This window comes from Odocoileus virginianus, chromosome 6 (assembly GCF_023699985.2).
Source record: "Odocoileus virginianus isolate 20LAN1187 ecotype Illinois chromosome 6, Ovbor_1.2, whole genome shotgun sequence".
NCBI lineage: Eukaryota > Metazoa > Chordata > Mammalia > Artiodactyla > Cervidae > Odocoileus > Odocoileus virginianus.
Genome location: NC_069679.1, coordinates 37,220,818 through 37,248,214, shown reverse-complemented (window position 1 = coordinate 37,248,214; position 27,397 = coordinate 37,220,818). Strand labels below are relative to the sequence as shown.

The following is a 27,397-nucleotide window of genomic DNA, read 5'->3' as shown; positions in this document are numbered from 1 at the left end:
TAGACACGTGGCCTGTACACGGTGTACATTTACTTACCTCTGAATCCCCTGGAAGGTGCTGCTGGCCATATCTATGATTCCACCAGTTGGACGAGCCACAGCACCCACAAGCCCTTTCCCAATCCCTTTGAAGAATCCAGCAGCTCCTTCCTTTTTGGCACCTTCATAAAACCAGACAACGAAAGTATAAAGATTTTAAAATCAGCAACTTTGAACTCAACAAAAGTCTACGTCAAACACTGAATGGTTTCACCCAGGAAGCTCCTAGAATCTGACATTCTAAAGAGGTTAAATTTAATCCTAACCTGTGATAAAACAGTGGTTTTCAAAGTATATTAAAAATGCAAAATTATTAGGCCCCACTCCCAGCCAGTAATCTGCAACTTTACAAACCCCCAAGGTAATCCTAAGGCATACTCAAGTTTTACAACTAGTTATCCAGGAATTTAGTTAGTAACTATGACTGGAGGATCTAAGAACTGAGCAGAAAATATTATTATTGCTGCCAACCATCAGGAGATTTTTCAAGAAGTGTACTTTTTAAAAAATATAAGAACTTTATAAAAATGTAATTCACATTCCATATAGTTCAGCCATTAAAGTATACAAATAAAATGTTTTTATAGTATATTCAGAGCTGTGCAACTATCATCATAAATCAATTTTAGAACATTTGCATTATTTTAAAAAGAAAGCCCATTAGCAATCATTTCCTATTTTTCCCCAAACCCTCTTCCCAATTCTATGCAATTTACCTCCTTCCTCCCTATCCTGCAGATCTAGGCAATCACTAACCTACTTTCTCTCTGTATGGATTTGCCTACTCTAGTCAAATAGAATCATACAATATGTGGCCTTTTGCAACTGGCTTTTTTTCACTTAGAATCATGCTTTCAAGGTTCATTCATCTTGTACTTGTATTAATACCTGACTTCTTTTTATAAATGGATGTTAACCCATTTGTATGGCTTACACCACATTTTGTTTGTCCATGCATTAGTTGATGGACACTTGGATTGCTATTACATTCTGGTTATTATGAGTAATATTTTTATAAACATTTCTGTACAAGTTTTTGAGCAAACAGAGGCTTTCATTTCCCTTGGGTATATAAGAGCGGAATTGCTGGGTCACATATATAAGCTCTATCTTTATATCCAGTTGTCCCAGTACCATTTGTTGAAAAGACTGTTCTTTTTCTATGGAATTATCTTGGCACCCCTGTCAAAACTCAATAGGCCATAACAATAAAGATATATTTCTGAAATTTGAATTCTACTCCATTGATCTATATGTGTATCTGTATGCCAGCAACACCTGTCATAGCTACTTTAACTTTACAGTAAGTTTTAAAATTGGATAGTATAAGTCCTCCAACTTCATTCTTTTTTTCCCCAGATGTTTTTGGCTATTCAGGATTCCCCTGAATCCCCATACAGATTTTAGAATCAGTTCATCAATCTCTGAAAAAAGAAGCTACTGGGATTTTGATAGGGATTATACTGAATAAAGAATATGCTTTTTTAACTAGGATTAAAAAAAAGTCAATTGCTATTGAGAGTCCAAGAGGATCTACTCTAACAATAACATCGATTACTTTTACCATGTATCAACTCTTCAGACTCTGTACAGAAAGGAAATATTCTCAACCTACCTTCCACAGGCTTTGTTATTATTCCAGTCACTCCACCAAAGACTCCCTAAGAGAGAAATCATAGATCAAGTCAAGCCTGAATGGAAGGTGCTTAATTTTAAACCAACCACTAGAGGTCTCTACAAACATATTATCACAGGAATAACTTTTTTTTTCTTTTTAAACAAGGACTTGACAGAGAATATGTGCATATAAGTGAGTTCTCTGATTTTTAAAATATTACCTCATAGCACATATTAAATGAAGCATTTTATAGAAGAAGAACTTTATAACAGACAGAAGAGTAAAGAAGGTGAAAATTTTTTACATCTGACTCTGACACCAATCACCAGTTGATGTGTGTGTGTGCGTGCTAAGCCACTTCAGTCATATCTGACTCATTGTGACTCAGTGGACATTAGCCCATTAGGCTCCTCTGTCCATGGGATTCTCTAGTTGATGCAATCTCTTTAAGTCTCAATTTCCATATCAGTAAAATGAATGAGTTGAGAAAATTAGAGATCTAATTATAAGTTCCAATGAAGTTACTCCATAATTTAGTGCATGTGTGGAAAACTGAAAATGAAGGGACCTGTCAAGGAGAGCAAATAACCTGACAAATAATGCGCTTTAAAGGAGACAATACACATTACAAATCACAGGCATAAACACAGCAGTTAACAGTCTACTGAATTAAGTTCAAAATTTAAAAAGTAATGTTTGCGCATTCTTTAAATAACTTTCAAGTAGTGTTAGTAACTAAAAATAGCTGCATATTACACAGAAAAAGAACTGAAGGATGTATACTATAGTGAAAAGATTAGATACCTCTCAGAAGAGGAGAGGGATAATCAAAGAGTACTTTATAGCCTTACCTAGGTTCCCATGACTCACTTAAAAAAAAAAACACTTAGAAGTTCTTATAATTACTCATAAGGAAGACAGTCATATATCACCTGTATAATTGAATGGTATAGTCCTGACAAGTAATAAAAGGTATTTCCTGGTTTATAACACATAACCTGTGCACCTGCCTTCTAGAGAAACAGCTGACTGGTGATGACCTGAAGACAGTGACTCTCTCCCTCCAGTTACCTCCACATTCCTCTGCTCCACTTCCCCACACACTAGGGCTAACCTGCCATCATTAGTTTTCACTCCAGCCCAAGTACCAAAGTCTAGGAATGGAGGGGGGCGGAGGTAGACTGATGGTGATAAAGGGAAAGAACAAAGAAGGAAACAGAAGTGTGCAATTTATCACTACTGCTGCTCTGATACTTTTACTCACAAGCAGTGTTCCAAGTGCCACACAACCAGTACATATGCTAAAGTGTATCTGTAAGGTAGTATCTCTTGAAGATTCAGCAGACTTACAAGCAGCAAGCCCTTTCCCCCTCTGGCCAGGCTGTCACCAAAATCTTTAGGCTGCCGACCCATCTCTTCTCTTCTTTTTTGCTGATATTCTTTGTCCATTGTAATTGCTGCCAAACCTTTTCCAACAGAGCCGGTGATTCGAGATACAACTCCTGCTGCACCACCTATCAAAAGGCCCAGAGAAGTAAATCACACTGGTTCTTTGAAAAGCATTATCCCAATACATAGCACATGGCTGCTTGAAACCAACAGGTGTTTAAAATTCTGTCTCCTATACAAAAAGGTAGATATTGATTGTATTCAGTTCCCACTTAGCAAGAAGAGAAATAAAACCATTGCAAGTATACTGATTAATAAATCTATGACATATTAAAAAAAAAAAAAACCTCAGCAGGTCACTGTCAAATTATTTTCCATTTAAGAACAAGTGAACACATCTTTTAGAAGGATTATTATACAACAAAACCCTCTTTTCTTAAACATAGTCATTTATTTTTTATAAACAATGAATTTAATAATAACTCATAATAATATAAATAATTATATTTCTACACATACACACACACAAATATGTGATACATACCTACTGTGTGTCCAAAGAGACTTTTTACCCCAATTACTAACCCCTCAGCAAATTCTTCAGGGCCTTGAACAGCACCCTGGTCCAAAAAAAAAAAAAAGTTTGCTACTTAAAATTTAAATACGTTTAAGACTTTTAATCTAGTATTTCAGAGTTTCCGTGAAGGTACAGAATCTGCAAAAATACGTAAACACTGTGGTGACAGTTTTCACCTTCTAATCCAAAAACTGATGGAACGCCTACTGCATCTTGAAGATACTTATAACCCACATGATCTTAGCAAACCCTTTAAGAGGACAAAACCTGGAGAGGAGTAAATCACTGGCTTCAATCAAAACTTGGAAGTTGGCCTTCCAGGACCACGTGCCATCAGACTGTTAAAGCAAGCCACACTGACAGCAAGACTGAGGTGAGGGCCCACATAGTTTGGGCTCTCTTGTTTTACCACTTATTCTTTTTGCTTTGTCCTTCTGAAACCCTCACCACACTGGGATCCTAGATCCTTTGAATGGAGGAGAACAGGTTAGACGAAAGCTTGACTATGAAACAAAGTCAGCTTTCAATGCCAGTTAGTTCTTTACACAGTGATGAGACAGTTTTGAAATGTTCTCAGTCTACTTAGCACTCTTCCTAACAACTACATTAAATCCTAGAAAACGTAGGCATGCTTTATTACCCAGATACTAGAAGGGCTCAGTTAGTTCTAATATAATCTTTTACTGTTATCTCTAGTAATTTTAAAAATATATAAAATTGATATACTTGGTATTTGAACATTATTTAGTTCTAAGATACAATTAAAATATTAATTATCTGTCATTAAAAGTAGAACATCCATTTTTCTATACTACACTTAAAATAAATAAAATACCAATACCTGGAAGGGTTCATAGAAAAAAGCTTCAAAGCCTTCAGATAGACCTCTAATTAATCCAAACGGGTTTCCAAGTACATCTAAGCCCAATACAAGGACGTACATCTGTTTCAAGAACTACAGGAAAATAAATAAATAAATGAAGTTATTTGCAACCGTTGTTAAGAAAATGTATCATGAACCAATGTGGAAAAAATGGGATACTGACTAAATTAGGTTGTTAAAGGAAAACTCTGCAGTGACGTTTTACTATGTTCCAGGCATTATGCTCATACTTTACATGGGACTTTCAAATGGGACAGAATTCAGGTTTGAGGCAAAGTCGGCCACTTCTCAGTTACATAACCTTGGATAACTAGTTACATAACCTTACATAACAAGTCACGTAGTCTCTATAGGCCCTGCTCTTTTCATCTGTAAACTGGTAGGTCTGTTATACTGACCTTGCATGGCTGAGTATGCATATTAAATGAATATATATTTCAATAACTGGTACTCATTTTTGTTACATTATTATCAGTATTACTATGAACTAAACGGGTTGATAACCAAAACAAAAAGACAAATGAAAAAATATCCTTATTTGAACATGTAAAAACCAAGTTTAAACAGTGTAAGAGGAAAGACCTTTCAGCAGAGGAAGGCAAGAGGAAGGTCACCCAGAGCAATGGCACTCGTGCGTGCGTGCTCAGTCGCCTAACTCACGTCCGCCTCTCTGCAGCCCCGTGGACAGTGGCCCGCCAGGCTCCTCTGCCCGTGGAGTTTTCCAGGCCAGGATACTGGAGTGAGCTGCCATGCCCTCCTCCAGGGAATCTTCCCGACCCAGGGACAGAACCTGTGTCTCTCGTATCTACGGCATTGGCAGGTGGGTTCTTTCCCACTCGCGCCACCTGGGAAGCCCAACGGTACTCTAGTGCCCCCAAACAGCTACCGTGTCTCTGTGCACAGACTTCAAACCATGGAGTAACAGGCGTCAGTAAGAGGAACTTGCTTTCCTCGCAATTCTACTACACTACGCTTAGAAACTATAGTCACCGAAGGAATAAAATGTAACGACCCTTAAATCACTATTCTTTCCCAAAGTGGTAAACATATAATTGCAAAAGGAAAATACACTAAAGGAAACTTTTAAAAAGGTTTATATAGCTGGGGGGGGAGGAATTAAAGAAATAGAAGTTAATCATTCCAGAAAAATACTAAGTAATGAGATTGTGAATTGCAGTAAGTTAGGTAAATGTCACACACTACAATCACACATAAATGCTTTGCTTTGGTATTTTATGAAGTATCTTCCATATGAGCTACGGTTAACATGACAGGAAGTTACCTGTTCACTGTAGTGTCTAACAACACTCCACATGAGCTGATCTCTGTTGTAAAACTGATACCGAATTTCGTAATAAGCAAGTCTGGGAGGAGAAAGAGTCAAAAGTACGAAGATTATTTTTGGGGAAAAAAAAAAAAAGACATAAAATTTCAGTGATAAATGAATCACTTCTAAGTCTCAATTAGGTTTGCACATATAATTTGAGACCTTAAATATTAGGATGCCAAAACTATGATAAAAATAGTACATTGTCACGCAAATCTTTTATAAACACACAGAGTAACAAGTTGACCATAATCCCACTACACAGTGAATTTTTTCTTTTAAACTTTTTCTTTTCCTCATTTTCCACTTCAAATTCTTTCTTTTCTTTTCTATGCAACTGAAAAATATTAAAACACTCTGTATCCATTTTTATACTCAACATTTTAGATAAATAGTCTTTTATGTTTTCAAATTTTGATGTAACCATTTTTAATAACATAGCATTCCATCATGTCGATGGGTCAAACAATTCTTTCATGATCAGACAATTCTAAATTTTGACATAATAATCAGAGTTGCCATGTGCATTCTGAATATAACTTTGGTTGCATTTTAAGATTATTTTCTGACTGAATTCCTACCCAAAATAATTACTGAGTGAAAGACTACAAAAGCATTTAAGACTCTTGATATATATCCCTTTCCACTCGTACATATGATTAAAAAAAAAAAGTCCATTTCTTAGATGCACCTCTCTCTAGTACTAGGATTTCTCATAATTTGAAATCTTTGATAATTTGCATGTATTCTTTGATAAGTAATAAAGCTAAACATTTCTAATATCTATTAGCCACCGTATCTTCCCTTTTATGAATTAGTTCACATTGTCCTCTGGCACCTATGGCATTTGAATTTTTAGGTTAAAAATTAAATTATTAATCTTTTGCTATACTTGTCATATCACCCCAGTTCTTTGTTTTTAATTATTTTCATTGATTTTGTTTTAAGAGTCTAATTTTTATGTAGTCAAATTAATTTTTATTTTTCCATCAGAATTTTTTCCATTGCTTTTAAACATAGGAAGGTTTCCTTTTATTTAGAGATCTGATAGCAATTAACTTCTGTTTTTCCTTAGTCTTTCTCTTTCCATTTGAATTTGATGTTTAAGCCTTTGATCCCTATAAAATTTGATAGTGTACAGGGTAAAAGTAGTATTAATGAATTTTTTTCTCTAATACCACTGTTGAATATTCAATTCAATAAATATTCACTGAATTTATATGTATCTGGCACACACAAATATTCTTTAATATATTAAAGGTAGCAAGGAGCTATTTATACTTTGACATAAAATTATACTGAAATTTAATCCTACTGCTATATATTTCTAAATATAATTTCACTTAAAACATGGCCCATTTATAACATAATACTAAAATAATTCAATGTTTATATTATATTCATGTATTATCTAGATGCTGATAACTGAAGAAAAGATTAGACTCTTTACCTTGTCTTTATGAGTAAAATAAGTATACCTAAAGAGCATAATTAGAATGGGTCCAAACTATTAAAAGTGTAAGTAGTAAGAATTACCACTTTTCTAAGGTAACTTCTACCACAGATGAAGAGAATGACTATCCAGAAACAGCATCCTGGTATAAAAATCTCCTAACACACTTCAAGAGAACTCTTACTTGAATATAAGGTCATCCACATCAGTCAGAGTAGCACCGATGCTTTTCAACAGCAGGTTGACAGAGTGAATTGGAATCATTTCCTGTTTCTCTTGGTTTGATTCCTCACCACCAGAACCCAAAGACAAACTCAAGTGCAACTAAAAGGAAAATAATGTTCAATAAATGAAAACTAAAAACAAAAATATGTACATACATGGACGCCAAATTGTCCAGACACAAACAAATGCATCTTTCAATTAGAATCCTAAAGAAAACTATTATTTGTTACTCTATATTACACAGAACAGCTCTGATCCTCATATTAACTTTCTAATAAAATACAAATCATCTGTCCCAAAAGCTGAATTATAATTTTATTCAAACTTTATAAATAACATTGTGTTTATATAGAGGAAACCAAAAAAAAAAAAAAAAACCAGCAAAAAAAAACACTTTGCAAAAACAGCATAATCATTTTAAGAGGAAAAACATGTCAACTGGCCTACCAACAGTCTAACTCAGAATAATGGATAATCATTTATACAAGATAAATAACTTTTAGTAACAATTAACAAGAATAACTGCAGTATAATTACATGATAACAAGTAACAATAGCATTACAATATGGCAACACTTCAGCAAGTTCCAAATAAATGTTAAAAGAATAATAAGGTTTTCAGCTTCCACAACCCCTTCAACTCAGGACTTAACCATGAGACTTTCACATTCCCATTTAGCTTCTTCTACTTTGTGCTGCATCAACATGCAGCGACATGCAGTGCGACACTGCCAGAAGATATAGGCAGAAGGTAATTCAATGTGTGTTAAGTAAAGCAGACAACTCTGCCTTCTCATTCTGCCAATTCTCTAGGCATTCATCCTCATCAACAGAGAGCTCAATAGAGGGGACCTGGGGAAAAGCCAGGAAAGCCTGGTGGTTGAACTTTTTCTCCCATGTGGACTTTTGTCCATCTGCAGACTTAAGAGAGGGCTGGGATCCAGGAAAGGCAATCTTCGGTGAAAAGAGATCCAGCCTTTTCCTAGGGCAAAGTCACCACAGAGTAAGAAAATGACCATGACATTCATGATTTTAATTATTCAACTTTATGGGACAATTCCCAGTATGCCTAAAAATATTGTTATTTAGTCACTCAGTCAAGTCCGACTCCTTGTGACTGAAAGGACTGTATCCTGCCTCAGTCCATGGGATTCCCCAGGCAAGAACACTGGAGTGCATTGCCATTTGCTTCTCCAGGGGACCTTCCCGACACAGGGATTGAACCTGTGTCTCCTGCTTGGCAGGAGGATTTTTACCACTGAGTCACAGTATGTATAGGTAAATTATAAATCTTTAATACCCCATGGAGATTATAAACCCCATGAAGTCATTTTATATCTTCAACAGCAATATCAATAGCAGGTTTTCAGTTAATAATTTGTTGAAGGTACTGTCCAATCTCATAAAGAACTGATTTTCATTTAATAATGAAAAAGAAATTATGTATAACTCACCACATAAAACAATAGCAATTTTGAACCTAACACTATAGATGTTTGATATCACCAAACTAATGTATCAATTTAAAATAATAATTTCATTTTATAAATCTACTCACTTAGCTGAAAGGATTCGTGAACGTAACTGACAATAATGTGCTGCTAACAGTTTTTGAGAATGTAAAGGATCATCAATATTTGTAAAGAGTTACTTAATTGTAAATCTGGCCCATTACACAAGTTTAGAGCTCTATGGATGATAGCATTTGTGGATTCTCTAAGCAGTCACCTTTCCCTAGAAAAGCTAAAAAGAATAACAAAAGGAGACAAGGAAATGGGTTCATAAAGGACAAAATCAGGCAAGTGAAAGGTATCCAATTTTCCACTCCCCTAGTTACAATCAAATTTTGGAAGGGTGAAAAACACCACATCAACAGTGGAACAGCAACTTCAGCGTTTTCACATTCTGGTTAGGACACCCATTATAGCTTTCTATTCAGACAGTGAGGAGTTACAAAGTGCAACCGCAACATTAAATGTTGGTGAGCACTTCTCTGCTTAATTAAGAAATGCTTTTGTCAGCTTCTTCCTTGAAGAAAGGGGTTATTAATTCAAGACTAGAGATCATGCTCTGGTGGTTTCTCTGTGGGAATTGTGGCTGTACATATGTTACAGAGAACTGTCTTAATTATTTCAATTAATCAAAGTTCCCCCCAAATATTTGATACAACAAATTAAAACCCACATTTGTATACAGATCCTTTAAAAGTTCTACAATACTTCTGTCAAATTTTCAAAGTAATAATTACAACAAACCTTTATAGGAGAAATATGGAAATGTTCAAAGAAACTAAGAATGGATGTATCAGTCACTGAAGTCCCCACTAATTCTGTGTTTATAGCATCAGAGTCTTCCCGGATTAACTCTGTCTGAAAAAAATTAATCAAGATATTCTATTTTAATTTTTTTCTCCAACAATTATTGAAAAGAATGGCTGATCTTTCATAATATTCCCAATAAGTAAAAATTATTACCCATTTTCTTTCAGCTTCAGGGTCAGTTGTTGGGGTAAACAGTGCAGTAATAGCTCCTAGAAATCCCTGATCAACTTTTAAAGCCATTTCCTGAATGAGAACCATAAAATACCTAAGGAAAAAAACAATTTTTTTAATAGAAAAAGCTTTTTTAAAGATGAAAAAGGTATTTTATCAAGCATTGTAATTTTCCATGTTAAAACTTTGATTTTGGCCAAAAACCACAGCAAGCTCTTGTTCTCTGATCTCTAAAAAAAGGGTTATGTTAACAAGATCAAAGTTTATTTAGACTGAGATCTTTTTTTTTTTTAATTAAAGTGAAAGTTTCACTAGGGGTAACACTGCTATATCAACACTTAGCATTTAAAGTTCCAAATTCTCTATTTATCATGTTATGGAAGATATAAGAACAATGATGATGTAGCATGTATTACCTAATTTTTAAAGTCCACAGGAATTAAAGAACACACCTCACAAATATATCATTTATATTTCACTATTTTATATTCTAATGGAAGTTACAAAGGGGAGAAGTGGTTGAAGGAATTTTACACTTTAAGATATATAGAGGCTATTATTAAAATAAGTTTCAACATATAAAATCACTTGACCATAAGTAGATTGATATGTTCAGGTGGAAATAATTTTTATACAAAAGTCACTTCCAAAACATAATGTATTTTCAAAGTAGATTCTCATTTTAAATTCCTTTAGATGAACAAGGGTTTCTTTACTTACTTGAACTGTAAGACTTTACTGTACTCATTAAATCTTGTGATGACACTCACATCAATGAAAGGTTTGGGCTCTAAAAGGAAGAAAGAAAAGGGGAAAAAGGCAATCAAGCTTTCTAGCAGGTCAAAATTATATCTATTCAACTTTTATATACAGGGTATATCTTAATTTAATTTTTTCTTACCTGAATCCAAAGCAATAGATTTTGGAGGAGCCACAGGATGAAATACAACAGGGAACACTGTACCTGGTAACTGACTATCAACCTAAAGAAAAGAAAACTGATTCAGCAGTACTTAATTTAAACTTTTGATTCAGAGACGTATTATAGAAGATGCCACTAATTACATCATAAATAATATCTGTATTTGTATGTGCTGCTATTAAAAGTTTCACTTTAAATCTAAATTTCTTATGTATCTTCCCCAAGGGCAATTTTCCACATACAGGAATATATAAACATCCTCAAAATTGCATTAGAATTGTGGAGCGTGAACATCATTAATGGAAATATTTGTATCAATGGATCATGTGAGATTTCAACTATCTATAATTTAAATAAAAATGTAAGTGAAGACTGCATATGAAATTACAGGTTAGGTATTAAGAAAAAGAGAAGAAAAATGTCCTAAAAAGTAGTAATCCATAGGTAAAAACAAGAGATGGAGGGAGGCAGGAAGGGAGAAAGCAAACAAACAGTTTGATAAAAACAGCCTCCAATAAAGCCCTAATCATTCCCATATAGAAGAATAATAGAAAATCCTAATTTGGAATTCCATGACAAATTCAAAGAACTATTAAAAATAACAATTTTTATAAGAAAACATATGGCGAAATTAAAGTCTCAGTGGTCATTTAGCCTTGGATAATTAGTATGGTGAATCTACAGGATATGAGGAAGAAGGAGAATAAGCTTATAAACAAAAAGAAAGATATCAATTCTGATGTATGACTTTTGTTGTTGTTCAGTTGCTAAGTTGTGTCCAACTCTTTTCAATGCCATAGACTGTAGCACACCAGACTTCCCTGTCCTTCACCATCTCCCAGAGCTTGCTCAAACTCATGTCCATCAACTCGGTGATGCCATCCAACCATCTCGTCCTCTGTTATCCCCTTCTCCTCCTGTCTTCAAATCCTTCCCAGGTTCAGGGTCTTTTCCAATGAGTCAGCTCTTCACATCAGGTGGCCAAAGTACTGGAGCTTCAGCTTCAGCATCAGTCCTTCCAATGAATATTCAGGATTGATTTCCTTTAGGATTGACTGGTTTGATCTTGCAGTCTCTCAAGAGTCTTCTCCAATACCACAGTTCAGTACCAATAGTTCTTCAGCACTCAGCTTCCTTTATAGTCCAACTGTCACATCCATACACGACTACTGGAAAAACCACAGCTTTGACTATATGGACCTTTGTCAGTAATGTCTCTGCTTTTTAATATGCTGTCTCAGTTTGTCATAGTTTTTCTTCCAAGAAGCAAGCACCTTTTAATTTCATGGCTGTTGTCACCATCTATAGAGATTTTGGAGCCCAAGAAAACAAAGGCTGTTACTGTTTCCATTGTTTCTCCATCTATTTGCCAAGAAGAGATGGGACCAGATGCCATGATGTGAGTTTCCTGAATGTTGACTTTTAAGCCAGCTGTTATACTCTCCTCTTTCACCTTTGTCAAGAGGCTCCTTAGTTTCTCTTTGCTTTCGGCCATAAGGGTTGTGCCATCTGCATATCTGAGGTTACTGATATTTCTGCCAGAAATCTTGATTTCGGCTTGTGCTTCATCCAGTCCAGCATTTCTCATGATATACTCTGCATATGAGTTAAATAAGCAGGGTGACAATATACAGCCTTGATGTACTCCTTTTCCTATTTGGAACCAGTCTGTTGTTCCATGTCTAGCGCTAACTGTTGCTTCCTGACCTGCATACAGGTTTCTTGCAGGTCAGGTGGTCTGGTATGTCCATCTCCTTCAGAATTTTCCACTATGCTTTGGCATAGTCAATAAAGCAGAAATAGATGTTTTTCTGGAACTTTTTTGTTTTTTCGATGAGTCAGCTGATGTTGGCAATTTGATCTCTGGTTCCTCTGTCTTTTCTAAATCTAGCTTGAACATCTGGAAGTTCACTGTTCACATATTGCTGAAGCCTGGCTTGGAGAATTTTAAGCATTACTTTACTAGCCTGTGAGATGAGTGCAATTGTGTGGTCGTTTGAGCATTCTTTGGCATTGCCTTTCTTTGGGACTGGAATGAAAACTGCCCTTTTCCAGTCCTGTGGCCACTGCTGAGTTTTCCAAATTTGCTGATATACTGAATGCAGCACTTTCACAGCGTCATCTTTCAGGATCTGAAATAGCTCAACTGGAATTCTATCACCTCCACTAGTTTTGTTCGTAGTGATGCTTCCTAAGGCCCACTTGACTTCACATTCCAGGATGTCTGGCTCTAGGTGAGTGATCACACCAGCGTGATTATCTGTATCGTGAAGATCTTTTTTGTACAGTTCTTCTGTGTATTCTTGCCACCTCTTCTTAATATCTTCCGCTTCTGTTAGGTCCCTACCATTTCTGTCCTTTATTGAGCCCATCTTTGCATGAAATATTCCCTTGGTATCTCTAATTTTCTTGAAGAGATCTCTAGTCTTTCCCATTCTATTGTTTTCCTCTATTTCTTTGCACTGATCGCTGAGGAAGGCTTTCTTATCTCTCCTGGCTAGTCTTTGGAACTCTGCATTCAAATGGGTGTATCTTTCCTTTTTTCCTTTGCCTTTCGCTTCTCTTCTTTTCTCAGCTGTTTGTAAGGGCTGCTCAGACAACCATTTTGGCTTTTTCATTTCTTTTTCTCGGGTACGGTTTTCTTGTAGCTCAGTTGGTAAACAATCTGCCTGCAGTGCAGGAGACCCAGATTCGATTTCTGGGTTGGGAAGATCCCCTGGAGAAGGAACTGGCAACCCACTCCAGTATCCTTGCCTGGAAAATCTCTGGACAGAGGAGCCTGATGCACTGCAGTCCATGGGATTGTAAAGAGGTGGACACAACTGAGTGATTAACACTTATTAACACTTACCTGTACAATGTTATGAATCTCCATCCATCATTCTTCAGGCACTCTATCAGATCTAATCCCTTGACAGAACCTTGTGAAAAAAAATTCAGACCCAAGATTCCCAAACTGATTAGATACACCCATTGAATAGGATGACAATGTTACCTGAAGCCAATACAATCTCGCCCTTAAACTTCTTTGGTGAGGGGATTGCTTATATTCAACCTGAATTCCTGATAAAAAATGTCGCCTTATAGAGCACCGAGAAGGGAGACGCATTTCCATTGGGTCCTTGCCAAAATTCACCTGGGAAAAAAGCAGATGTGCTTGTGACGAACTGGTATTAGCAATGTAGACCATTTTAAATATCCACTTAATCACAAACTGAAAAAGAAAAATACTCATTTCTACGTCTAATCAAAAGATCTACCTTAAGATGATCTACAGCTAAGATGTTTGAAGCAGAATCATCACATAACTAAAGTTATGCGAAAAATTTTCAGTGATATAAACTGTACTTAAAGAAAATAAGCCATGCTTTTCATTTTTTTAAAAACCTCAATGAGTGAGTTTGTGATAGTCGCTCAGTTGTGTCCAACTCTTTGCAACCCCATGGCCTGGAGCCTGCCAGGCTCCTGTCCATGGAATTCTATAGGCAGGAATACTGGAGTGGGTTACCATTTCCTTCTCCAAAAAACCTCAACAGTAATGAATAATTCCAGATAACACTTATGCTTTGTTTTAACAAAGTTAAACAGTGAATAGTCAATAGCTTACTTATGTCTGACACTAACTGAACTGTGTTCTTTCATTTCATGACCAACATTTACAGGGATGAGGGTGGGGGTGGGGAGCAGGTATGGTGATAATGCAAATGCAACCATCAGAGACAAAGAGTAACCCACACTGCATGACTGAAACTTCAGTCAAGCTTCTGGGCTCTTCTTGAAGCAAAAGTGACTTTCAGTTTTAATAATGTAGGGCCCTGTATAGAGCACATGTTTATTTGTGGACATCTACTTGTGTCCTACAATCATTTACATTAAATGCATTTAATTGGGCAAATTTTTCTATAGGGTTTTCATCACAGAGATATACAATTCTGCACAGCCTTTAGCAATATACTGATATCATTCAGAACAGAAGTTTCAATAAGTAATGTTGATTTCTCCATCATCTTCCTAAAAATAAGTTACATGAAACTATCTGCTTTGCAAATAGAGGAAATTATAAAAATGCAGATAACATTTAAATAATGTTTTACAGTATATGATCTACAGTATATTTTAATTTAAATGTGCTAATAAATTTTCTTAGTCATACTAATGCTACTAACAAATTAGTTTCTGCATACATATATTTACTGGATAGTGAAATTTTATTTACTACCACCAATGGCAACATAATACATAAATAAGAAAAAAAAACAAATTTGGTATACCTCAAAATTATCATCTAGTTTAATCCAGCCAAGGTCTCTTGATTCTAGATATTTCTTATAGGACTTTTCCAATAAAATTATTTGCTTTTGACTAAATGGCTTCCACTTCTGTTTTGGTTTCATCTCCCAAATAACACCAGAACTAAAATAATTCACAAAGAAAATTAATTAAATTAAATGCATAATTTAGGTTGTGGAATTTTCATTCAACTCCAAATTTTCCCAACTGTCAACTCCTATGAAAATCACATTTATGCAAGAGATTTTAAACACCAAAATACATCTATGTTTTATATAAAAGTGCATAAGGAAAAGAGGCAGGGGATATGTTTTTGTATCACACACTGACATCAATGAACTAAGGAACTGGCAAAACTTTTTCATATGGGGATATTTTAGGCAAAAACCCATCAAGATGGAAGACCTAAATATCAAACATAAAGCTACAACATAGGAGAAAATCTGAGTGACCTTGGGTTTGGCAGTGACTTTTACATCACTAAAAGCACAATCCATGAAAAAAAAAAAAAACAGATGTGGGACTTTCCTGAAATTGAAAATTTCTGCTGTGGAAGACACCGTTAAAAGAATGAAAAGGCTGGGAGAAAATATTTGTAAAACATATATCTGATAAAAGACTGATATGGTAAGTCCCCTACATAGAAACCTTTAAGCGTCAAACTTGCAAAGATATGAACAGGTGTTCACATGTCCAATCACATAAGTTAGTTACGTGTCTGGTGTACACCGTCACATGTGTGCATCTTCTACAAGCGGCTGTGCTTTTGAGTACTTTACTGCGCAGTACTGTATAGAGTATCTCTACTTCAAGGCCAGGATGTCCAGAAGCAAACATAAAAGCAGTGGTGATGCAGCTGGTACACAAGAAATGCCAGATGTTATACTGTACTGCTGTACTTTTCAAGGTACTATACTGTAATATTTAAAATATTTTTTGTTTTTTATGTATTATTTGTGTGAAAAGTATTATAAACCTATTACAGTACAGTACTATATAGCTAACTGTGTTAGCTGGGTACCTAAGCTAACTTTGTTGGATTTAAGAACAAATTGGATTTATGGACATGCTCTTGGAACAGAACTTGTTTGTATGCAGGGGACTTATTGTACCCAAAGTATACAAAGAACTCTTAAAACTCAACAATAGCAAAAAATATTAAATTGGGCAAAAGATCTGAACCTCATCAAACGAGGTTCGAATGACAAAAAAGCATATGAAAAGATGTTCAACATCACATGTAATTAGGTAGCTGCAAATTAAAACAGAGACCACTACAAATCTATTAGAATGGCCAAAACCTGCAACACTGACAATACTAAATGCTGACAAGGAGGTGGAACAACAGGAATCTCTCATTCATTCATGGCAGGGTCACCATATGGTGAGCCGCTTCTCACAAAATTAAACTGGCAGGAGCTGCACAAAGAGCATTACATACATGACCTCTGTGTTTTGCTTAATTTTGTACTTTACCAAACACATTATTATCGATAGACCCTATACTGGTTATACCTGATAATTATTTCCCTCAACAGCCTCCAAAGAAGAATGAGTCTTTTACCACAGTCAGTGTGATTGGAAAACCAACACAGATAAATTCAAGTATTTTTCTTATGTAAGTATAAGCAGAATCAGAGAAAAGAACTGGTTCCACCATTATTAAAATGTTCTAGACAACCAGCCAATAAGATCATGTACCCAGGTTAAAACACTGCCTCCATGAAACTGGCTCCAATCTATGTGATTCATTGTTGTCGGCTTCCCCAACCCACACCAGTATCTCCAGCCCCTACAGCGCCCACAGAACGTGTCCACACTTCTTTGTTGCTGGTTTTTTTTCAGTGTTTTTGTAATTCATTTAAAAAATATACACAAACAACAAGGAAAGAAACAAACCTCTTCTCCCACCAATTAATGAGTGCTGTCATGAGGGCAAAGACGTTATTTCATCTTAGGGGCTTTTCAACTAGCAGTGAAAGCAGCTGTTCGGTAAGCTTTGCTGAAAGCTATGTACAGTACATCAAATTCAAAACAGGTATTTGTCTACCCTCATCAAGCTTGATATTATGAACTTAATGCCTTTTAAAGATTTCTGATACCTTATCTTTCTTCTCCCATACCTGGTTATCCCAATATATGAAACTTCCTGCTTGGTTTCATTGTTGACCAGTGAAAGCCCAAGACTATGGAGAGAAAAAGTTATTTCGTGATTGGCCTGCTCCATTTCTTCTGCCTGCCGAGCTTTGGAAACCAAGGCAACATCATCAGTGAAAAGCAAGACTCTCTGGCGCCCATCGAGAAATGATACCCAGTGTATCTGGATGTTTGCATCATAGGGAAACTGTCCACATTCATCCTGTGGGAAAGAGAGACTTCATATTAAAACCACAAACAGTAAGCTTTTATTACATAAGGTTGAACTGCAGTAGCTAAGAAAGTATGACTATAAATCCGAAAACCACCAAAATAACAAATTAATTAAAGTTATAATGTGTTTTGAAACATCCTCACCAATTCTTCCAAACAGTAACAGATCAATAATGCTTATTTTTTTTTAAAACCTTAGTTTAAGTTACCTAGTTAGGCTCAAAGGGTACTCAGCAGGAATAAGAATCTCCTTCAAAGGCACCAACGGCAGAAGATGCTTACTTGTCTCTCAGAGAACAGAATGGTTTAAAACTTTACTGGAAATTAATCTCAGGTAAAATTATATTTTAATACTTTATAATGCTGCAAGTATTTATATAAATCACACTGTTAAATAGTCAAACTATGGTGATCAGTTTGTATTAACTTTCACTAAGAAAAGCCTTCTTGACTGACAGTCTTTTACAGCATTTAAAAATATTAGGCTTGATTTGGTGCGTGTATTCAGAGATTTAAATTACAATTTTTTTTCATTCTGGACTTAACATAAATAAAACAACAGTTCATTTCAATATGTGCTTTTCATTTCATGCTTTCTTGGAACACAAAAATCAAAAACAAAGGATGTCACCAAAACCACAGAAATGGGTTGGTCTTTGCTGTTCTCTGAAACTGATCTACAGTTTTTAACATATATCAAAGTAGACTGCCCAATTTTTTTACTCAAACATGATTAAATATTATAAATGTTTCAGAGCTATCTACTAAGGAAGGTGAATTTTCTCCTTGTAAACTACAAAATTTGATATGTATCTTGGTTCAATCTTAGTTATTATTCAAATGCTCTCTAGTCCTATTTGTTTTCAATCTATTGGATCTGTTAAAAATTAAATAAGGTATATTAAAAAGCTGACTTTCAACATTTTCGGTTACACATTTTGATACAATATTATTCACTGCATGAAGGTTTATGGCTATCATGCCTTCTTTGTCACATTATCATATTCTATCTAATGATTTTTGCTTTGAATCATAGTTAAATTGTTTTACTTTTGTTTACTTGTTAAATCTTTATCATCTCTTTATGCTTTTAACTTTCTGTGGTAGTTCAGTTAAAGCAGATCTCATGTACACGCATCTGGTTAGAAACTCCTTTTTAACTTAATCTGAATGCGATCTTTTAATAGGAGAATTTAACCCATTTTCATTTACTGACACGCTTGATGGGAAGCATGTTTTAGTGGGAAAAGTCCAGGGACTATGAAGTCAAGAAGATCTGGTTTTGAATTCTAACCAGCAGTTCTAAGTTATAAACCTAAGAATTTACGATACTATATAATAAGCGTTAAGATATGATATATTCAACAAAATGTACTGACATTTGTCACTTACTATATACTTCCTTAGGCTCCTACTTCTTTTACTCTAAGAGCAAATTTTGCTTTATTTTCATTTTCTCAATTGTTTTAGAATTTTTATTACTCACTTTGCTTCTATTAAATTGGTATCCTTTAAAAAAATCATCTTTGATCTATATTTCTGTAATTAAAATTTAGGATTAAATGGTGTTAATATATTATGTTCAGAACATACTATTTCCCTGCTCCCCCTTTCATTTTATTTTGTTGTCTTTGTCTTTTACTTCACCAACTTTCTCTTATCATAGCTGTCATATGTTTATAACTTTGGGACTCTCAGGCATACATTCCGAAAATTTTCTCTGGTCCTTCTTTGGTAAAAAAATTTTCAGAAGTGTGATCAGCTTCTGAATCTTTAGGATCATGCTACAGTTTTCTCCTCAACTATTTTTTCATAAACTCCATGTTTGTTTGTTTTTTTCCTGTTTATTCACACTTAATGGAGAAAGTGCTTTACTGTACTGTGTGGATTTTCTTTGAATTCCCTTTTCATGTACACCTGAGCCTCAGCAGAATTCCCTTCTCAGATCATCCAGGAGACAAGGAAATGGCTAACTGTCTTGTTTCTAGCTTAATTTTCATAACCTGGCAGATTACCAGCTGACTAAGGCAAAATAATCTGTTTCTTACTGTCCGGTTCTCTAACACCAATAGAATAGAAACATTTTAAAACCATAAGCCTGCGAATACACTACTGCCAGGATTCTTTACGATTTTGCCTTAATTTATAGACCTTGACATAGTTCCTCAGGATGGTGATACCATTCTTTCTCCAGTATCTGTCTACTACCTTCTGGGAGTTGTGGTTGCCGAGGAGCATGAAATGTGAGGAGAAAGAAAATAACACCAGCATAGTACAGGGACCCCTGGTCAAGCTAGCATGTCTCTGAGCCAGAGACCTGACTGTAACAGGGAACTTAAGCCCCTCTCTACCACCGGCAACCCTTGAGGGTCTCTCTGTTGTAAAAAGTAAAGCATAGCAGGCAACGGAGCTCCATCGAATTGTCATGGCGAAAATCACTCCAAGAATCTCATAACCATCAGTCTGATTTTTCAAAGGTCTATCTCTTTTATGGGTATTTCAGAGAGGATATAGGAGAGGATAATTTAGTCACTCTTGGCCAATTACTATTTTAAATAACCAAGAAAGCTTTTATGACAACTGGCATTATCAGACAGCGGAATATGACACTGTATGAACTTTTCAGCATAGAATACAATCCTACAGAAACTAGGTACCACTCGTAGAGGAGCAGTGTCTATATTGGAGGGAGGCTGGCAGATGAATTCTTTTACTTTTTTAAGTATTTATTTATTTGGTTGCACTGATTCTTAGTTGTGGCATGTGAGATCTCAATCTTTGTTGTGCACGCGAGATCTTTAGTTAAGGCATGTGAAGTCTTACTGTAGCATGTGGGATCTAGTTCTCTGACCAGGGATTGAACCTGAGCACCCTGCATTGAGAGCACGGAGTCTTAGCCACTGGACCACCAGGGAAGTTCCTGGCAGAACTTCCTGGCAGTCTAAGTTCCTGACTTAGACTTCCCAAAGTCTAAGTGTCTAGGAAATAACATGTTTAATTAATTTAGCTACCTAAATAGTATTTCAATAAGTAATTCATTATATTTCTTATATGGATAATTTGCTACTGTCATACTCCTTTAAAAAACCATATGGCTTTGATAGGGAAAATATGCTTTAAAAAATCTTACAGCTAACAATGGTATGCAAAATAAAGCTGTTATTCACTTAGCCTCAACATTCCTTCTTTATAAAAAAAAAGTAAATAAAAAAGTACTGGTCTTAGGCAAGCTGAAACAGGCCTATTTTTTAAAATGCAAATAAAGTATTTTGACTGATCTAGGACAAAATATTGGAGTGAACTATTTACCAACTAAAGCCCCAAAGCAACTTCTTTTGAAAATACTTGCAAAACAACAGCACCAAAACATGTATATTATCTAGGGTGAAACAGATCACCAGCCCAGGCTGGATGCATGAGACAAGTGCTCGGGCCTGATGCACTGGGAAGACCTAGAGGAATTGGGTGGAGAGGGAGGTGGGAGGGGGGATCGGGATGGGGAATACATGTAAAACCATGGCTGATTCATGTCAATGTATGACAAAAACCACTACAATATTGTAAAGTAATTAGCCTCCAACTAATAAAAATAAATGAAAAAAAAAATACTTGCAATTCATTTTTAGTTCAAAAAAGAAAAAGATGACAATGTGAAGCTAACCTGTCTACTTCCTGTGTTATTTAGGCACTTCCCTGGTGGCTCAAATGGTAAAGAATCTGCTGCATTGCAGGAGGCCTGGGTTCGATCCCTGGGTTGGGAAGATCCCCTGGAGGAGAGCATGGCAACCCACTCCAGTTTTCTTCCCTGGAGAATCCCCATGGACAGAGGAGGCTGGCAGGTTACAGTCAACAGGGTCGCAAAGAGTCGGACACGACTGAGCGACTAAGCACAGCACACTTCACATGACACCCATTCACATCAGATGATACCTTCAACAGATCATGTTCCCCAACATTTGCTGCATAACTCCATTTAAGCTTTCTGGTACCAGTGGGATCTTCCCAGGCAAAGAGTCGAGCTTGTCTTGGCAGCAACACCATTTCTTCCTTTGACCCGCTGAAACACAGCAACAGAGGGAAGATTAAAATGCCCTGGCCTTGAGAAACGCAGACCTGTGGTTTATTGAGGAGGGGACTGGCACAAACATGTTATAAAACTGCCTTTGTTAGTAAAACACAACTCTGCCTAAAAATAAGTACCCTAAAATGTCCAAATAACTAATGATTTTGAAGCCTGAGGGAAAAGAATATTGCTCTTTCTGAAGCTGCAGTATACTCTGAACTGATCCAGGTAAGATGGCACTAACAAAACCCACGAAGGTAAACAGACTAGTACCTCAGAATTCATCTACAGCAAAGGCTGTGAGCAGTAAACTTTTTAGTAGCAGAGAACTTTACTTGGTACTCAAATTTGAGATTTTCATCAAAAGCAGTGCATAAGAAGTAAGAGTCTCGGAAGAAAAAAACAACGGGTCTGTACCACTGCTACTCTAAGTACAGTCTCTGGACCAGAAGCATGAAGCATCACCTTGAGGTTTGCTGGAAAGTGCAATGTTCTGGGACCCACCTAAAACCAACTAAATCAGAACCTGCATTTTTACAGGATTTCTAGGAGATCTTAATATTGATATATAAGTTTAAGGAGTACTGGTCTAGATAATACAAGAGACTTTACAGAGAACTAAAATAAAACAAAAAGTAACCCATTTGGGGTTTAATCTGTATTTTCAAATCTCTCAGCAGATTCAAGACATGAGAGTTAAGAATACGTTAAATCTGAAAAAGCATTAATTTTTAAAAATTTATTTATTTATCTTTGTGCGGGGTCTTCATTGCTGTCTGAGGGCTTTCTCCAGCTGCAGTGAGTAGTGGATACTCACTGTAGTGTGCGGACTTCTCATTGTGGTGGAGTTCAGGCTCTAGAGCGCTTGGGCTTCAGTAGTGGTGGCCCTTGGTCTCACCAGTTATGGAACATGGGCTCTGTTGCCCTCAGGCATGAGGGATCTTTCCAGGCCAGGGATCGAACCCACGTCTCCTGCATTGGCAGGTGGACTCAACCTCTGGATGACCAGAGAAGTCCCAGCAAGGCATTATTTTTTATATATTTATATGCGTGTGTGTGTATACATATATATAATGGGTATTATTATTTTATATTATACATACATATGTAAAAATAATGCCCTGAAGATTTATAATAATAATTCCTTGCAAATATATTATTACATACTTTAAGAATCTAAAGCTGCCTTGTCTAATGGCATCACCCAAGCTAAACAGCACAGACAAGGACAACAAAACAACCAAACTCCTGTCAGTCTGCACTACAATACATTCAATATCACTATTTAATCTTCCACTTAAATCTGTCTTCAGCCCTCTGCCCTCCTGTTTAATATTCTACTATCCTACAAAAAAATACAATTTATAGAGAGAGGTTCACTGAGCATCACGAGACCACAAAAGAACGGTACTGCTTAAACAAGTTCACAGTTCCTTGTATGCAATTCTGAAAAGTAAAAAGCTTCAAAATTCCAAATATTTTTCTCTTAGCCAAACTCATGTGGCAGCAAAACTTGATCTGAACTGATGGGAAACTATTAATACTTTCATTTATCTCACTTATTATGAATGTTTACACGTTTTGCTGCAGGAATACTAATGTGTTGCTTACAGAGTAGTGCCTCAGAACTTGCTAGGGCTATTAGCAATACGCATCCCTATTACCTTTCTAAAATCTGAAAACACATGGAAGGTGAAACACATCTCAATCCAAGTATTTCCTAGAAGGAACTGTGGACCAGTGGGCTTCCTTTGTGGCTCCATTGGTAAAGAATCTGCCTGCCAATGCAGGAGATGCACAAGACCCAGGTTCGATCGCTGGGTCAGGAAGATCCCCTACAGAAAGAAGTGGCTATCCACTCCAGTATTCTTGCCTCAGAAATCCCTAGGTCAGAGGAGCTGGCAGGCTACAGTCCATGGGGTCGCAAGAGTTGAACACAACTTTAGCAACTAAACCACTGAAAACAAATCAGATTTTCTAAGAACCCTTTTTATTTCATACCTCTGTTTATATGTGAGGACGTCCCACGGTGTGTGGTTTATTATTAGGGCAGGTGCACACCCCTCATGGTAGTCAGAAAAGCTGATGACAGTTGAATGCGGAGCAGTATCTACATCCACCAAAATACCCCCATTCTATTGCAGGAAAAAGGAGTATGTTTGAAGTATTGTTTAAACTGACATGTTACATTTAGAATTTCAATCACTTATGCAGATATTAAAAAGTCTGTTTTCTTAAATTCTCACAGAAAATCACATTGGCTCTGATCTCTTACAGACATATGTACAGCATTATATATTGTTAGAGTTAGTATACCTTCAGTTAATTATCAGGATATTTTATAGCATGTCTTAAAAAATATTTTAAAGCAAACTTTAAAAATCAAAGATATTTTATTTTAAAAACAGGAAAACTTACCAGATCTTCCAAGCTCAATAAAGTGCCATTATCCTGTTGGTTATAAAAGAATGGCCTGGAGGAACCCTCACAGTTCACTACTCTCACACAAAGCTTGCCTGAAAATTTTTCAGGCCAAAATGGAAGGTTCTGAAAATATAAAAGTCAAACATCAGTCTTAAAACAATACTATGGTAAATAAAACAGTGGCTAATAAAGTTTTAAATTCTAATTAAAATCATAACTCAATTATCACTGTTTCTTAAAATAGCTCCTTTACATTTCATATTAAGATTATTGACAATATGATTATTTATGAAGCCAAAGAAACTCCATCAGAAGAACAGATGTATTAGTCTTTTCTTACTTACAGAATAATTACAATATGAGGAATTGAAGTGCTATTAAGAACATCTCACATATCTTAAATATTTAAAAATTATAATCTTAATATTTACTTTTATGAATTGCACTATGAATTCTTTCAGAGTATCTTGCCCCAGATAAACCACAAGGCAACTGAAGGCAGAGGACCTTGCTGGAACTATCCCCCCAATAGCTGTTTGATCTTAATCCTGACCTTTTTGAGCCTCAGTTTCCTTATCTGTAAAACTGAGATTTTAGTTCATAAAAGAAAAGTTCCTCACCTGTGACAATACTGGGTAAATTCTATTTCTGAAAAGAATACTACTACTATCAAACTCACATCAAAGATAAAAAGATAAGGAACACTTATTTGCTGCCATGTCTATGAAGATCATTCTAAGTGCCTCAGAAAACCATGCCTCTTAGAGGTCTAACACTGTATTTTAAGTAGAGTCCCTCAGCTTAAACTTTTTGCTATGCAATTTTAAAGATAATTTTAGAATTTTTTTTGATGTACAGAAAAACAGTCCTATCCTTAAGTCAGCTGGTTTGATTGAAAACTCAGACAAATTCAAACACTAATGCTTGTCTTTACACCTGCCCCCTCCCCCACTTTCCTTATTCTCTTCACTTCACCTCTTGTTGAGTCCGTGAAGTTTTGTTCAAATACCAGCTCTTCTACGAAACTTCTTCTTTTGATCTAGACCACAATGATCTCAACCTCCAAATAAACTTACTGACCTAAAAAATACTGAGATTCAATTTCCTTCTCTGTAACGTAAGGTGGTTGAATTTTGCGGATTTTTTTCAAGGAAACTTCCAGTTCATCTATTTAGAGATCCTATAACCACCTATCAGTCAGTTCAGTTCAGTCGCTCAGTCGTGTCAGACTCTTTGTGACCCCATGGATTGCAGCATGCCAGGCTTCCCTGTCCATCACCAACTTCTGGAGGTTGCTCAACTCATGTCCATCGAGTTGGTGATGCTATCCAACCATCTCATCCTCTGTCGTCCCCTTCACCTCCTGCCTTCAATCTTTCCCAGCATCAGGGTCTTTTGAAATGAGTCAGTTCATTGCAACAGGTAGCCAAAGTATTGGAGTTTCAGCTTCAGCATCAGACCTTCCAATCAATATACAGGACTGATTTCCTTTAAGATTGACTGGTTGGATCTCCCTGCAGTACAAAGGACTCTCAGAGTCTTCTCCAACACCACAACTCAAAAGCATCAGTTCTTCAGTGTTCAGCTTCCTTTACAGTCCAACTCACACCCATACATGACTAGTGGAAAAACCACAGCTTTGCCTAGATGAAGCTTTGTTGACAAAGTAATGTCTCTGCTTTTTAATATGCTGTCTAGGCTGGTCATAGCTTTTCTTCCAATGAGCAAGCATCTTTTAATTTCATGGCTGCAGTCATCATCTGCAGTGACTCTGTACCCCCCAAAAATAAAGTTTGTCACTGTTTGCATTGTTTCCCCATCTATTTGCCATGAAGTGATGGGACCAGATACCATGATCTTAGTTTTTGGAATGTTGAGGTTTAAGCCAAATTTTTCACTCTTCTTTCACTTTCATCAAGAGGCTCTTTAGTTCTTCTTTGCTTTCTGACATAAGGGTGGTGTCATCTGCGTATCTGAGGATATTGATATTGCTCCTGGCAATCTTAATTCCAGCTTGTACTTCATCCAGCCTGGAATTTCACATGATGTACTCTGCATATATGTTAAATAGGCAGGCTGACAATATACAGCCTTGATGTACTCCTTTCCCAATCTGAAAACAGTTTGTTCTTCCATGTCTGGTTCTAACTGTTGCTTCGTCAAGTGGGCCTTAGGAAGCATCACTAGGAACAAAGCTAGTGGAGGTGATGGAATTCTAGTTGAACTATTTCAAATCTTAAAAGATGATACTGTGAAAGTGCTGCACTCAATATGTCAGCAAATTTGGAAAACTCAGCAGTGGCCGCAGGACTGGAATAGGTCAGTTTTCATTCCAACCCTAAAGAAAGGCCATGCCAAAGAATGTTCAAACTACTGTACAATTGCACTCATCTCACACGTTAGCAAAGTAATGCTAAAAATTCTCCAAGCCAAGCTTCAATAGTACATGAACCATGAACTTCCAGATGTTCAAGGTGGATTTAGAAAAGGCATAGGAACCAGAGATCAAATTGCTAACATCTGCTGGGTCATCAAAAAAGCAAGAGAGTTCCAGAAAAACATTTACTTCTGCTTTATTGACTATGCCAAAGCCTTTGACTGTGTGGATCACAACAAACTGTGGAAAATTCTTCAAGAGGTGGGCGTACCAGACCACCTAACCTGCCTCCAGTAGCTTGCCACAAGTAGCTTGCAACATATTATCTTCTTCTCTATGTATTAATTGAAGAGAGTCTTAAGCCTTCCAAGATTGGATGCTTCTTGACTATAAAGACATTATCTTGACTACTGACAGAATAGTACATCATTTTTATGTACATTTTACAGTACATATCCACATTTATACACATAGGAAGAACCATAAAATGAGTGTTAACAGTTTAGACTAGGCTAGTGATAAATATTATCAACAATTTTTTCTTCCTTTTAACATATCCTTATAGTATAAGAGGAAAGTCTTTCAAAGCTGGCTGTCATAGTTTCACACACAAATATGGTAGCAAAGTGATTATGACAGAGAGATATTTAATTCTTATTTATATATCAATATTTACTTGTACATTTTAGGAGCCAGTTATATTAAATGAAAATTATTACCTCTGAAGAAGCAATATAGTTCCATTTATTAGTTGGCAGTGCACCATCAGATGCAATTTCACCAACTTCTAGTTCTAATGATGACTTGTTCTCAATGGTATAAAAGGGAGTCAAAGTAACTATTCGTGTAAGATTAAAACTGCTCATTTTGATGCTGACACCAACCTGTGGAAAAACAAACAAGTTTATCATTTCCCAGTACTTTACACAGCTTGAAACACATACAGAC

At 36.1% G+C, this 27,397-nt stretch overlaps 1 protein-coding gene across 5 annotated transcripts in view; it reads right to left on the bottom strand.

The window, feature by feature from the left end:
* VPS13C (vacuolar protein sorting 13 homolog C) overlaps nt 1–27,397 on the bottom strand; it is a 169,871-nt gene that overhangs the window by 13,455 nt on the left and 129,019 nt on the right. For all 5 annotated transcript variants that reach the window (XM_070469192.1, XM_070469193.1, XM_070469190.1 and 2 more), the window contains 18 exons: nt 27,169–27,333; nt 24,067–24,195; nt 23,650–23,783; nt 21,516–21,642; nt 17,339–17,574; nt 15,197–15,338; nt 13,921–14,061; nt 10,905–10,986; nt 10,724–10,793; nt 9,986–10,097; nt 9,767–9,880; nt 7,471–7,610; nt 5,789–5,870; nt 4,465–4,578; nt 3,591–3,666; nt 3,008–3,171; nt 1,655–1,700; nt 38–161 (listed from right to left, as the gene is read on the bottom strand). In XM_070469192.1, the coding sequence (XP_070325293.1) occupies nt 38–161; nt 1,655–1,700; nt 3,008–3,171; nt 3,591–3,666; nt 4,465–4,578; nt 5,789–5,870; nt 7,471–7,610; nt 9,767–9,880; nt 9,986–10,097; nt 10,724–10,793; nt 10,905–10,986; nt 13,921–14,061; nt 15,197–15,338; nt 17,339–17,574; nt 21,516–21,642; nt 23,650–23,783; nt 24,067–24,195; nt 27,169–27,333 (2,198 nt within the window). The remainder of the gene's footprint in view (nt 1–37; nt 162–1,654; nt 1,701–3,007; nt 3,172–3,590; nt 3,667–4,464; nt 4,579–5,788; nt 5,871–7,470; nt 7,611–9,766; nt 9,881–9,985; nt 10,098–10,723; nt 10,794–10,904; nt 10,987–13,920; nt 14,062–15,196; nt 15,339–17,338; nt 17,575–21,515; nt 21,643–23,649; nt 23,784–24,066; nt 24,196–27,168; nt 27,334–27,397) is intronic.